The sequence below is a fragment of the Heteronotia binoei genome, chromosome 15, assembly GCF_032191835.1.
Source record: "Heteronotia binoei isolate CCM8104 ecotype False Entrance Well chromosome 15, APGP_CSIRO_Hbin_v1, whole genome shotgun sequence".
In the NCBI taxonomy this organism is placed as follows: domain Eukaryota; kingdom Metazoa; phylum Chordata; class Lepidosauria; order Squamata; family Gekkonidae; genus Heteronotia; species Heteronotia binoei.
In genome coordinates this window covers 62,024,863-62,039,320 of record NC_083237.1, presented here as the reverse complement: position 1 = coordinate 62,039,320, position 14,458 = coordinate 62,024,863, and the positions used below count along the sequence as shown (strand labels likewise).

Sequence of the window (14,458 nt, the reverse complement as noted above, 5' to 3'; positions counted from 1 at the left end):
AAGCTCCAGGAGGATTGGCTGCATCAGGGGGGCGTGGCCTAATAGGCAAAGGAGGTCCTGCTAGAATTCCTTACAGGGCTCTTCGTACAGGGCCTGCTGGAAGCTCCAGGAGGATTGGCTACATCAGGGGTGTGTGGCCTAATATGCAAAGGAGTTCCTGCTACAAAAGAGAGCCCTGGTGGACTCTATGGTATTATACCCTTCTGAGGTCCAGCCCCTCCCCAAACCCCACCTTCCTCAGGTTCCGCCTCCAAAATCTCCAGGTGCTTCCCAACTCAGAGCTGGGATGGATGTCAACTTCAGTGGCAATAAAGGTGGATAAAGCGGATATACTTCCTAAAACCTTTGCAGATCACAGCCCAGTGCAGATAACCTTAGAAAAAGCAAGATGGAAACCTCGCTGGACTCTGAATCTCCAAATATTGAAAGACAAACACAAAGATTTTTTTAAAAACTTAAAATAAAACATGATTAAAACATTAGCGCACAGCCTGGCAAAGGAAGCTCTCCCTCTCCCCCCACCTTCCCAAGGGAGGAGCCTCAGCCAATGGAGAAAGCAGAGGCTTTGCTCTGTAGCTCCTGCGTGATTGAGCAAGCCTGGCAAAGCAAGCTCTTATGCAGAAGGAAGCAGAGGGAGAAGGAAACAGACTTGCTCACAGGCCTAATAGGAGCTCTCTGGGGGCCTAATCCAGCCCCTGGGCCGCATGTTTGACACCCCTGCTCTACGTGGTAAGACTGCCAAGTAAGAATGAAAAGATGACAAAAGCAAAGGGTTAGAAATTTAACAATCAGTATAATTCAGCCACCATTTTTATCACAAAATACACCTAAGTAACTGCTGGCTGTTGACCACACAAGTTTCTAAAGGTCAAAGAGTCAAAAGTTATTTCCACTGCTCTGGACTTGGAGTTCTCGCTTTTTAAAAAATGGAGACTGAAGAAAAGAAGACCCCTGGAATCTGCTGCCCGAAACGCCGGCTTCCTCTCGCTTCCTGGCAAAGGTGGTCTTGTTTGCATGCAGATGTACAAAGTCCGGTTGGGCACGGTACCCAAAGGCTCACCCGTCCACAGAGCCGCTGCTTTTGTTCTTCCGGCTGAGTGGGAAGGCCGACTTGCTCTGCGGCTGGGTCATCTTGCTGGCCAGGTAGACAAAAGGCTCGATGAGGGTCCGGCGGTCCGCCACTGAGACCTCCCACAGCTTGACCTTCTCGGCCTTGGCCCAGTGCTGCGCCACGTCGTGGTCCACCCGCCGCATCTCCTGCAAATCACACTTGTTGCCCAAGACCACGATGGTGACCTGTGCAGAGCCGGGAAAAGAGCTGTTAGAACCGCCTGAACGACATCCGCGGAGACGGTTCAGAGCAAATGCATGAAGCTGCCTTATGCGGAAACAGACCCCACCCTCACCCCCCACCCGGGTCCATCAAGGTGAGTCTCGTCTGCACAGGCTGGCAGCGGCTCTCCAGGGTCTCAGGCTGAGGTCTTTCACATCTCCTGCTACCTGGTCATTTCACCTGGAGATGCTGAGGATTGAACCCGGGACCTTCTGCATGAAAAACAGGTGCTCTAACTCAGGGGTGTAAAGCTCATTTGTTCTGAGGGCTGGATCTGACATAAATGAGACCTTGTTGAGCTGGGCCATGTCAGGCCAGGCCACTATTTAAGATTAGGTAGCAGAGATATAAAGAACCAAGGGGAGCTCTCTCGGAAGCTGCCCTTTCAAGGACAACTTAAAACATGCTTAAAACATTAACACCTGTTGGTCTGAAAGATGCTTTCTTTTTATTTCCTGGGCAAAGGAAGCTCTGGCTCTTCCTTCCTTCCCCAGGGGACTGGGGGGGGGGGAGCCTCAGCCAATAGAAGGACGAGAGGCTTGGCTGAGTAGCTCTGCTGTGCGACTGAGAGAGCCTGGCAAAGCAAGCTATTCCTCCCCCCCTTCCTCCCCAAGGGAGGAGCCTCAACCGATGGAACAAAATCAAGGTTTTGCTCTGTAGCTCTGCTGTGTGATTGAGCAAGCCCTGCAAATCAAGCTGTGATGCAGAAGGAAGCCAGAGAGAGGGAGAAGGAAGCAGATGACAGCCAGTTGCTCGGGGCCTGCAGGAGGTAGGGATTCTATGGCAGATATGCCCAGGTTCCTTTGCAAACAACCCATTCTGGAACGAGTTTCCCAAGGGCAGGGAGTTGAAAGGCAAAGTCCTAGACCAGGGGTGGCCAAACTGTGGTTCGGGAGCCGCAAGCGGCTCTTTCACACATATTGTGTGGCTCTTGAAAACCCCACTACCCCATTGGCTAGCTTGGAGAAGGCATTTGTCTCCTTAAATTACTTCTACGAGCCAAGCCAGTGGGTGGCTTGGAGAAGGTAGTTAAAAGTTAAAAGTTGCTTTCTTTCCACCTCTCTCTCCCCTGATCTATTTGCCTTCCTTTCTTCCAAATCTCCCTCCCTCCCTCTGCCATTTATTTGCCTTCCTTCCTTCCTTGCGGTCCTCGAACATCCGATGCTCATGTCTCACGGCTCTCAAAACATCTGACATTTATTCTGTGTGGCTCTTACATTAAGCAAGTTTGGCCACCCCTGATCTAGATCCAGGCATCCTCGAGTGCAGTTCACAGACCTCCTTCTTATCCTTGCTCTTGTCGATCTCCTTTTTGAGCATCTCCGCCCTCTTGAAGGACTCTTTGCTGTCGACGCTATAAACCAGCACGTAGCCATCGGTACAAGAGAAGCAGTGTTTGGGCAGCTCCAGCCCGTCCCTCAGGCCTCGGGTGTCATAGAAGCGCACTTGTTCCCTCACCCCTCGGTCGGTCTCAATCGAGCCCACATAGATGTCCTCCTGGGTTTCGACCATTTCTGAACCTGCAGGCAACACGGGGCTGTCAGTTCTACAAATACAGGAACTCTTCGTTGCTACAAAGGTGTTTACCCTCACAAACAGTCTGATATCCAGCCCACTCTTCTTTGGAAGTCACAGGCCCTACTCTCTTGTTTGTTAATTACTAGTATCTGGCACTCAATTACCCAACTCCAGGCGCTGATGTCAAAACACTGGCAATGGCGGCGTTGCGGCTAGACTCCTGGGGAAGGAGAAGCAGTGGGGAGGAAACGGCTCTGAGCAGAAGTCTGACTGATGCGGACGAGAACAAACCCTCAGTCCAGTGGCACCTTTAAGACCAACTGAGTTTAATTCTGGGAAGAAGGAGGAGGAGGATATTGGACTTATATCCCACTCTATACTCTGAATCTCAGAGAGGCTCACAATCTCCTTTACCTCCTCCCCTCTATCTATCTATCTATCTATCTATCTATCTATCTATCTATCTATCTATCTATCTATCTATCTATCTATCTATCTATCTATCATCTATCTACTCACACACACACACACACACACTGTGACTAATAGCCACTGATGGACCTCTGCTCCACATTTTTATCTAACCCCCTCCTGAAGCTGGCTATGCTTGTAGCTGCCACCACCTCCTGTGGCAGTGAATTCCACGTGTTAATCAGCCTTTGGGTGAAGAAGTACTTCCTTTTATCCGTTTTAATCGACTGCTCAGCAACTTCATTGAATGCCCACGAGTTCTTGTATTGTGAGAAAGGGAGAAAAGGACTTGTTTCTCTACTTTCTCCATCCCATGTATAATCTTGTAAACCTCGATCATGTCACCCCTCAGTAGACGTTTCTCCAAGATAGAGCCCCAAGCGTTTTAACCTTTCTTTATAGGGAAAGTATTCCAACCCGTTAATCATTTTAGTTGCCCTTTTCTGGACTTCTTCCAATGCTATAATATCCTTTTTTAAGTGCAGTGACCAGAATTGTACAAAGTATTCCAAATGAGACCGCACCATCGATTTATACAGGGCATTATGATACTGGCTGATTTGTTTTCAATTCCCTTCCTAATAATTCCCAGCATGGCGTTGGCCTATTTTATTGCAATCACACACTGTTTTGACATTTTCAGTGAGTTATCTACCACAACCCCAAGATCTCTCTCTTGGTCAGTCTCTGCCAGTTCACACCCCTTCAACTTGTATTTGTAGCTGGGATTCTTGGTCCCAATGTGCATTACTTTGCACTTCGCCACATTGAACCTCATCTGCCATGTTGACGCCCACTCACCCAGCCTCAACAGATCCCTTTGGAGTGCCTCACAATCCTCTTTGGTTCTCACCACCCTGAACAATTTAGTGTCATCTGCAAACTTGGCCACTTCACTGCTTACTCCCAACTCCAAATCATTAATGAACAAGTTAAAGAGCATGGGACCCTGTACTGAGCCCTGCGGCACCCCACTGCTTACCATCCTCCACTGCAAAGACTGCCCATTTATACTCACTCTCTGCTTCCTATTAATTAGCCAGGTTTTGATCCACAAGAGGACCTGTCCTTTTACTCCATGACTTTCGAGCTTACTAAGGAGCCTTTGATAAGGAACTTTATCAAAAGCTTTCTGGAAGTCAAGTAAACAACATCTATTGGGCCTCCTTTGTCCACATGTTTGTTCACCCCCTCAAAGAAATGTAACAGGTTAGTGAGGCAAGATCTTCCCTTACAGAACCCATGCTGAGTCTTCCTCAATAACTTGTGTTCATCAATGTGCCTACTCATTCTGTCCTTGATAATGGTTTCTACCAACTTTTCCGGTATTGAAGTCAGACTGACTGGCCCGTAATTTCCCGGATCTCCTCTGGAACCCTTTTGAACGATGGGGGTGACATTTGCTACCTTCCAGTCCTCAGGAACGGAGGCAGATTTCAATGAAAGATTACATATTTTTGTCAGGAGATCCACAAGTTCAACTTTGAGTTCTTTCAGAACTCTGGGATGTATGCCATCTGGACCTGGTGACTTATTAGTTTTTAATTCGTCTATCAGTTGTAGGACCTCCTCTCTTGTCACCTCAAACTGACTCAGGTCTTTCAACACCCCTTCCAAAATTAGCGGTTCTGGAGTGGGCCAACACTTCTCATCTTCCACAATGAAGACAGAGGCAAAAAATGCATTCAGCTTCTCAGCCATTTCCCCATCCTCCTTCAGTAATCCTTTTACCCCATGGTCATCCAAGGGCCCCACTGCTTCCCTGGCTGGTTTCCTGCTTCTAATATATTTGAAGAAATTTTTATGTTTTTTGCAACCTTCTGGGGCCACAGAAAACAATTCCGCACCCTCCTCTATAGGACAGCCCTTCAAGTACTTGAAGTTGGTGATCCTATCACCTCTCAGCCACCTCCTCAACAGGCTAAACATCCCCAGCTCCTTCAACCTTTCTTCATAGGACTTGGTCTCCAGACCCCTCACCATCTTCGTCGCTCTCCTCTGGACCCGTTCCAGCTTGTCTAGATCCTTCTTAAAATGTGGTGCCCCAAACAGAACACAATACTTCAGGTGAGGATTTTGTTGGCCTTGAAGGTGCTGCTGAACTCAAACTTTGTTCTGCTTGCTTCAGACCAACACAGATCTACCCACCTAAATTGACCTTCGTGAGGTGGAAAAGGTTCAATATAGAAGAAGATAGAAGAAGAAGATATTGGATTTATATCCCGCCCTCCACTCCGAAGGGTCTCAGAGCGGCTCACAATCTCCTTTACCTTCCTCCCCCACAACAGACACCCTGTGAGGTTGGTGGGGCTGGAGAGGGCTCTCACAGCAGCTGCCCTTTCAAGGACAACCTCTGCCAGAGCTATGGCTGACCCAAGGCCATTCCAGCAGCTGCAAGTGGAGGAGTGGGGAATCAAACCCGGTTCTCCCAGATAAGAGTCCGCGCACTTAACCACTACACCAAACTGGCTCTCTATTAGAGCTATGGATGACCCAAGGCCATTCCAGCAGGTGCAAGTGAAGGAGTGGGGAATCAAACCCGGTTCTCCCAGATAAGAGTCCGCACACTTAACCACTACACCAGACTGGTGTAGTATAGCCCATAACCCTCCTTAAAATCCCAGCCTCGAGCAACCGTGTTTCCTTCTTTAAAAATTGCCGTAGCTTGGTTGCACACGCTGCTTGCTACGCATGGCTTGCCCTTGGAAGGTGGCATGTTGATATATGGATTCAGATATCTCATGGCCGTCGAAGTGAGATTAATTTTTCCCCTTTTCTTCATTGGATCCAAATCTGTTTGATGTATTTATAGGTCTATACAGCTTTTTCCTCCATAAATTTAAAGCTGTTTTTTTTTTAAATTCAAACAGTAAACTACCCCCTACAAAAATATAACACCATTAACTTCATTAAAATTTCATTAACAAAATCGACACATAATCTCAAATGAAAACGTTATTTAACATGCAGAGGAGGTACGAAATGCCTTCTAGAGAAGAAAAAGAAACCCTTCCCCAGTCTAAAATTATTTCAACCGTTCTACAGTACCAAGTAGAGCCCCGTGGCGCAGAGTGGTGAAGCTGCAATACTGCAGTCCAGGCTCTTGGCTCACGACCTGAGTTCGATCCCAGCGGAAGCTGGGTTCAGGTAGCCAGCTCCAGGTTGACTCAGCCTTCCACCTTTCCGAGGTCAGTCAAATGAGTATCCAGCTTGCTAGGGGGGAAGTGTAGATGACTGGGGAAGGCAGTGGCAAACCACCCCGTCAAAAAGTCTGCCGTGAAAACGTCATGATGCGACGTCACCCCAGAGTCGGAAACGACTGCTGCTTGCGTAGGGGACTACCTTGAACTTTTTACAATACCAATCCTCAGAGCCAAACTACACTTGATGGCAGCCAGGGGTCCAGCTGACTTAAAAAGCCGCCAATTAAGATACTGAGATGGGCGTTTGAGAGAGAACTCGGCTGGAAGTTTCAGTTGGCTTACGAGGAAGCTGCAGGAGCAGCGGACCGCAATCAAAGCCGGGGTTTGCGTGAAGGCTAGAATTTTTCCTTCAGAAGCCAACAAGCAACGGAGGGACTCCTGTGGAAATTTATTGTTGAGTCTCAGTACTCTGTTTGGAAAATGAAGAGACTGTGTGGGGTCCTCCCTGTAATACTGTATTTGAGACTCTTGTTTGTCTTTAATTTCTACTAGATGAATATGAAAGTGTGCCTACTTTTGTTGGCTGTTTATTATATGATATAATATAAGTTACTTAATTTTGTATATACTAGTCAAGAGTGTTTTTGCACAATATCTTTGATATCTTTGTACTTTCTCCAGAGGATCTGATCTCTCTAGTCTGGTAATGAGCTGGAATTCCGGGGAAACCCCAGGTCGCGCCTGGAGGGGAGAAAACGTCAGAGAAATGCCCTCTGTTATATCCAGGGCTTTTTTTGTAAAGGGGGGGGGGGGGAATCTATCAGGAAATCATTTGCATATTAGGCCCCACCCTCTGACATTGCCATTGTTTCAAACAGGGCTTTTGGGTAGAAAAAGTCCAGCAGGGACTCATTTGCATATTAGGCCACACCCCCTGGTGCCAAGCCAGCCGGAACTGCGTTCCTGCTCAAAAGAAAAAGTCCTGGTTATAATCAAACAACAATAACATTTACTGTGGACATCTGAAAAGTATTAGAAGTATCAACGACATTCAAAAAAGAGCCCATGGCTCTTTAACTTATTAACACATTCCAGAGACTAATTCACAGAGATGAGAGCCCTCTCAACCCCACCCACCTCTGCTGTGGGGGAGGAAAATAAAGGAGATTGTGAGCCGCTCTGAGACTCTGTCCTTGAAAGGGCAGCTGCTGTGAGAGCCCTCTCAGCCCCATGCAAAGGAGTTCCTGCTAGAATTCCTTACAGGGCTCTTAGTACAGGGCCTACTGTAAGCTCCAGGAGAACTGGCTACATTAGGGGTGTGTGGCCTAATAGGCAAAGGAGGTCCTGCTAGAATTCCTTACAGGGCTCTTAGTACAGGGCCTACTGTAAGCTCCAGGAGAACTGGCTACATTAGGGGTGTGTGGCCTAATAGGCAAAGGAGGTCCTGCTAGAATTCCTTACAGGGCTCTTCGTACAGGGCCTACTGCAAGCTCCAGGAGGATTGGCTACATCAGGGGGGCGTGGCCTGATATGCAAAGGAGCCCCTGCTAGAATTCCTTACAGGGCTCTTAGTACAGGGCCTACTGGAAGCCCTTGGAGGATTGGCTGCATCAGGGGGGTGTGGCCTAATAGGCAAAGGAGGTCCTGCTAGAATTCCTTACAGGGCTCTTCGTACAGGGCCTACTGTAAGCCCTTGGAGGATTGGCTGCATCAGGGGGGTGTGGCCTAATAGGCAAAGGAGGTCCTGCTAGAATTCCTTACAGGGCTCTTCGTACAGGGCCTACTGCAAGCTCCAGGAGGATTGGCTACATCAGGGGGGCGTGGCCTGATATGCAAAGGAGCCCCTGCTAGAATTCCTTACAGGGCTCTTAGTACAGGGCCTACTGGAAGCCCTTGGAGGATTGGCTGCATCAGGGGGGTGTGGCCTAATAGGCAAAGGAGGTCCTGCTAGAATTCCTTACAGGGCTCTTAGTACAGGGCCTACTGTAAGCCCTTGGAGGATTGGCTGCATCAGGGGTGTGTGGCCTAATAGGCAAAGGAGGTCCTGCTAGAATTCCTTACAGGGCTCTTAGTACAGGGCCTACTGTAAGCTCCAGGAGGATTGGCTGCATCAAGGGGGTGTGGCCTAATAGGCAAAGGAGGTCCTGCTAGAATTCCTTACAGGGCTCTTCGTACAGGGCCTGCTAAGAGCTCCAGGAGGATTGGCTGCATCAGGGGTGTGTGGCCTAATAGGCAAAGGAGGTCCTGCTAGAATTCCTCACAGGGCTCTTCTCACAGGGTCTACTGAGAGCTCCAGGAGGATTGGCTACATCAGGGGTGTGTGGCCTAATATGCAAAGGAGGTCCTGCTAGAATTCCCTACAGGGCTCTCAGTACAGGGCCTGCTGGAAGCTCCAGGAGGAGTGGCTGCATCAGGGGTGTGTGGCCTAATAGGCAAAGGAGGTCCTGCTAGAATTCCTTACAGGGCTCTTCGTACAGGGCCTGCTGAGAGCTCCAGGAGGATTGGCTACATCAGGGGTGTGTGGCCTAATAGGCAAAGGAGGTCCTGCTAGAATTCCTTACAGGGCTCTTCGTACAGGGCCTGCTGAGAGCTCCAGGAGGATTGGCTACATCAGGGGTGTGTGGCCTAATAGGCAAAGGAGGTCCTACTAGAATTCCTTACAGGGCTCTTTGTACAGGGCCTGCTGAGAGCTCCAGGAGGATTGGCTACATCAGGGGTGTGTGGCCTAATAGGCAAAGGAGGTCCTACTAGAATTCCTTACAGGGCTCTTTGTACAGGGCCTGCTGAGAGCTCCAGGAGGATTGGCTACATCAGGGGTGTGTGGCCTAATAGGCAAAGGAGGTCCTACTAGAATTCCTTACAGGGCTCTTTGTACAGGGCCTACTGGAAGCTCCAGGAGGATTGGCTGCATCAGGGGTGTGTGGCCTAATAGGCAAAGGAGGTCCTACTAGAATTCCTTACAGGGCTCTTTGTACAGGGCCTGCTGAGAGCTCCGGGAGGATTGGCTACATCAGGGGTGTGTGGCCTAATAGGCAAAGGAGGTCCTACTAGAATTCCTTACAGGGCTCTTTGTACAGGGCCTACTGGAAGCTCCAGGAGGATTGGCTGCATCAGGGGTGTGTGGCCTAATAGGCAAAGGAGGTCCTACTAGAATTCCTTACAGGGCTCTTTGTACAGGGCCTACTGGAAGCTCCAGGAGGATTGGCTGCATCAGGGGTGTGTGGCCTAATAGGCAAAGGAGGTCCTGCTAGAATTCCTTACAGGGCTCTTCGTACAGGGCCTACTGGAAGCTCCAGGAGGATTGGCTGCATCAGGGGTGTGTGGCCTAATAGGCAAAGGAGGTCCTACTAGAATTCCTTACAGGGCTCTTTGTACAGGGCCTACTGGAAGCTCCAGGAGGATTGGCTACATCAGGGGGTGTGGCCTAATAGGCAAAGGAGGTCCTACTACAAAAAAAAGCCATGGTCATGTGACAGCCGTAACACGTCGCTGGGCTTTCACTTTGACTGGGATCCCTAGTCCTGGGGTAAGTCCCGATGGTCCCCTTTTCAGCATCTGAAGGATCTCTTTGCTGCACTGAGGTGCAAGAGGAACTGAAAAAGGGGAATCTTCACAGCATGATACAGCACTATATTCCCCGTAGGATTTGGTAAGGCCCTACTATGTCTGCCCAGAAAAAAAATCTCCTACGGCCGTGATCCCCGACGCCTGCTGATGGTGCCCAAACCCAAGAGGCACCATCGGCAGGCGTTGGGGGATCACGCCTTTCCTCCACGTCACGGGGAGAGCTTCAAAAGAACCCAGTCTCCTCCCCCAACCCACACTGATAATTAATTAATTACTTATGAGTGCCACTAACAGGGAATAACTCAGGAGGCTAAAAGGGAAAGGATTTTGAAAGGCCAATCGCCCCCGGAAGCTACAGTAGCAGGCTACTGATATTATAATAATATCAGGGATATTATCAGTAATAGCTTATTGATGTAAGTAAGCTTTGTGGCTGAACAGGGGACTTGAGCCTTGCGGTTGCCAGTTCTGAGGATAGGAGATATTGGATTTATATCCCACCCTATACTCTGAATCTCAAAGTCTCAGAGCGGTCACAATCTCCTTTACCTCTCCCGCCTCCCCCACAACACCCTGTGAGGTGGGTGGGGCTGAGAGGCCTCTGACAGAAGCTGCCCTCTCAAGGACAGCTCTGCCAGAGCTATGGCTGACCCAAGGCCATTCCAGCAGGTGCAAGTGGAGGAGTGGGGAATCAAACCCGGTTCTCCCAGATAAGAGTCCACGCACTTAACCACTGCACCAAACTGGCTCTGAGTTTTGAAATCCCTGGAGATTTTAAGGGGATAGAGCCCAAAGAGAGCAGGGTTTGAGGAGAGGAGGGACCTCATCAGTGCCAGAGAGTCTGTCTTCCAAAAGGACCACTTTCTCCAGGGGAACTGATCTCTGTCACCTGGAGATGGGTCGTCATCCCAGGAGATCTCCAGCCATCATTTGGAGGTTTGGCAAAATAAGGGGAAAACGTGGTGAGGTTGAAAGCCTAGAGGTAACCGTGTCAAAAATAACTATTTGCTGTAATAATCTGTAACATTTGCTGTAATAATTTCTAACATGCTATACTGTTATGCCAATGAGAGCCAGTCTGGTGTAGTGGTTAAGTGAGCGGACTCTTCTCTGGGAGAACCGGGTTTGATTCCCCACTCCTCCACTTGCAGCTGCTGGAATGGCCTTGGGCCAGCCGTAGCTCTGGCAGAGTTGTCCTTGAAAGGGCAGCATCTGTGAGAGCTCTCTCAGCCCCACCCACCCCACAGGGTGTCTGTTGTGGGGAGAGAAGAGAAAGGAGATTGTAAGCCTCTCTGAGTCTCTGATTCAGAGAGAAGGGCGGAGTATAAATCTGCAATTCTTCTTCTTCAAGTAAAGTCAAATCACAGTGAAGAAGCGACACAAGCTTCACAAATTCCAACTAATTCTACATTAATGATAGAGCATAAAGTACATTTGTGTATAACAACACATGTGGACAATAAGTCATATGAACATATGAAGCTGCCTTCTACTAAATCAGACCCTTGGTCCATCAAAGTCAGTCTTGTCTTCTCAGACTGGCAGCGGCTCTCTAGGGTCTCAAGCTGAGGTTTTTCACACCTATTTGCCTGGACCCTTTTTTGGAGATGCCAGGGATTGAACCTGGGACCTTCTGCTTCCCAAGCAGATGCTCTACCACTGAGCCACCGTCCCTCCCCTTAAGTCCATTACTGTTGCTAATCATAAAGTCCACCACACACTACGCAAAGGACAGTTTTCGTCAGTACAGTAGTACTCCGAAGGTGCTAGCGTTTCTCTTGAATAGGAAAGCAAAAGTGCCGTGCTTCCTAGGTATACAGGCACGTTTCGATAGTGAGCGTGCTTCGTCTGACAAAGTTACTGGATTTCCTGGAACTCATACTCATTGCACTCTAAACGTGAACGTCTCCCATCAACTTCACAAAGGGCACAAGCGGTTTTCCAGGAGTTTGGCAACCCTACTCACATAGCCAAAAAAGAAAAAGAAAAAAGCCAGCACTTACCAACCACGTGGTTCCCATACAGAAGCTGCTCCAGTATGGAGGTCTTCCCGACGGAGGCTTGCCCGCACACAACCACTTTGCAACTCTTCCCCATCTTCTGGGAAATGTGGGCAAGGTGGGGAGGGAGGGTGAACGCAGGGGGGCTGCACGTTGAGCCGGAAAGCAAGAGAAACATATGTATTTAGAAGCATCTCTGTCGCTGTTGCTACTCCCTCTCTCCCCTCTGGAAAGCCCTCCGGTGAAGATCTGGCATATTTAGTTTTTGTCCTGATTCGAGGGGGACCACTTTAGCCAAGGTGTTTGCGCAGATCAACAGGGGCCGCAGCAGAGCTACTGAGCCAAGCCTCTCTTCCTTCTATTGGCTGAGGCTTCTCCCCCTCCCCACCCCCCGCAGTCCTTTGGGGAAGGAAGGAAAGAGCCGGAGCTTCCTTTGCCCGGTTCCCTGGATCCCATGGGAGAAATACAAAGAAAACACCTTTAAGATCAATGAGTTTTAAGCATGTTTTAAGTTTTTAAAAACATCTATTTGTGTTTGTCCATATCCTGTATAAAGTTTCTGTTTCTGCTACCTAATTTTAAATAGGTACACAAATGCCCCGGCCCAACATATCTTGGCACAACCCGACAAAGTCTCATTTATGTCAGATCCGGCCCTCATCACAAATGACCCCTGGGCTAGTGCGTTTCACAATAATGGGCTTGAAGTAGCAGCTGGATATTAGGAAAAACAGTGGCATCAGGTACCAAGGGAAGGGGTCAGCTCCCCCTCGCCGGCAGTCTCGAAGCAGCAGCTGGACAAACACCTGTCCAGAATGCTTTTAAGGCTGATCCAGCACTGAGCAGCACTGAACTAGATGGCCTGTATGTATGGCCCCTTCCCACTTGACGTGGGATTCTATGATTTTGTTGTCGTTCAGTCGCACAGTCGAATCCGACTCTTTGCGACCCCGTGGACCAAGTCACGCCAGGCCCTCCTGTCTTCCACCATCCTCCAAAGCCTGCTCAAATTCATGTTAGTTACATCAGTAACGCTGTCCAGCCATCTCGTCTTTTGCCCTCCCCTTCTTCTTTTGCCTTCTGTCTTTCCCAGCATCAGGGTCTTCTCCAGGGAGGGCTCCCTTCTCATTGGGTGGCCAAAGCATTGGCGCTTCAGCTTCAGCATCTGACCTTCCAGAGAACAGTCTGGGTTGATTTCCCTTCTCTCTCGGTTTGGCTTCGCGAACGAAGATTTAAGAAGGGTGCAATAGTCCACGTCTGCTGTGGGGCAACTGGGGTCCTCAATTCTCGACTGGAGTTTTGCCTGGAAGGCAGCTTTAACTTCGGCTGACTGGAGACTGCCAACCTGAAACTTCCTCCAAGGGAAGTTTCAGGTTGGCAGTCTCCAGTCAGCCGAAGTCTTTCCCAGCATCAGGGTCTTCTCCAGTGAGTGCTCCCTTCTCATTGGGCGGCCAAAGCATTGGAGCTTCAGCTTCAGCATCTGACCTTCCAGGGAACAGTCTGGGTTGATTTCCCTTAGGACTAATTGGATCTTCTTGCAGTCCAAGGGACTCTCAAGAGTCTTCTCCAGCACCACGGCTCGAAAGCGTCTGTTCTTCTGAACTCGGCTTTCCTTACGGTCCAGCTCTCACAGCCCTACATGACTACTGGGAAGACCATCGCTTTGACTATACAGACTTTAGTTGGCAGGGTGATGTCTCTACTTTTTATTACACTGCCCAGGTTCGCCATAGCTGTCCTCCCAAGGAGCAAACGTCTTTTGATTTCGTGGCTACAGTCGCCATCTGCAGTGATCTTGGATCCCAGAAATGTGAAACCTGTCACGACTTCCATGTCTTCCCCTGCTATCTCTTCCATGATTCTATGATGGGATCATGCAAATCCACTCTAGCCTTCTGAAACTGGACAGGTGAAGCTGAGCCAAGAATCATCCCCGTCCCTGCACATCTGCACAAAATAAAAGCGTGAACTTACCTGCCCGAGGGATGCAGCCCCTTGTTTCTTAGCTGTCCACCTGCCTGGAGGGACTGTTTTGCTTCGCCCAGGAAAGGAGGACGGAAAGCCAACAAAAGTCACAAGGCTGGGGAGAAGCGCTTTACCGAGGAAGACGCAGCCCACAGCTCCATCTAGAGTTCCTTCTGCAGAGGTGCTTGGAGGCCCTGCCGCTGCTGCGGAATTAGACAGAACACTTGACAGGGAGAGAGAGAGCACAGCAGCTACACCACGTCAGTGTGTCCAACAGAACATGTTGTTTTCAGTGGAAAGTGGAAATAATCACATAGTTTTAAGGCATCTGCCTCCACATGCTTCAGCGATGGCTTTTTTTAAAAGATTAGACCAGGGTGAAAAATTGTGTACTTTAGTGTTATATGGAAGAGGTTGTTGATACTGATTAGCTATGAAGCTGTATGAATTGCGGTTCGTGG

General features: G+C 49.2%; 1 protein-coding gene across 1 annotated transcript; it reads right to left on the bottom strand.

Moving 5' to 3' along the window:
• Positions 1–773: 773 nt before the first annotated feature.
• Positions 774–14,184, bottom strand: NKIRAS2 (NFKB inhibitor interacting Ras like 2). Its single transcript, XM_060256263.1, has 4 exons — positions 14,007–14,184; positions 12,036–12,178; positions 2,612–2,853; positions 774–1,296 (listed from the first exon to the last, which is right to left on the bottom strand). The coding sequence occupies exons 2-4, from the start codon at positions 12,127–12,129 to the stop codon at positions 1,057–1,059; spliced, it is 576 nt and encodes a 191-aa protein (XP_060112246.1). The 5' UTR covers positions 12,130–12,178; positions 14,007–14,184; the 3' UTR covers positions 774–1,056.
• Between the last annotated feature and the right edge of the window lie 274 nt (positions 14,185–14,458).

Bases quoted from the DNA above. Each gene is read 5' to 3' on its own strand.
- NKIRAS2 (XM_060256263.1), bottom strand. From the start codon at position 12,129: ATGGGGAAGAGTTGCAAAGTGGTTGTGTGCGGGCAAGCCTCCGTCGGG. The intron at 2,854-12,035 runs GTAAGTGCTGGC...TGTTGCCTGCAG, and splicing joins GTATGGGAACCACGTGGTTG to GTTCAGAAATGGTCGAAACC. The intron at 1,297-2,611 runs GTCTGTGAACTG...GGCTCTGCACAG, and splicing joins AGAGCAAGGATAAGAAGGAG to GTCACCATCGTGGTCTTGGG.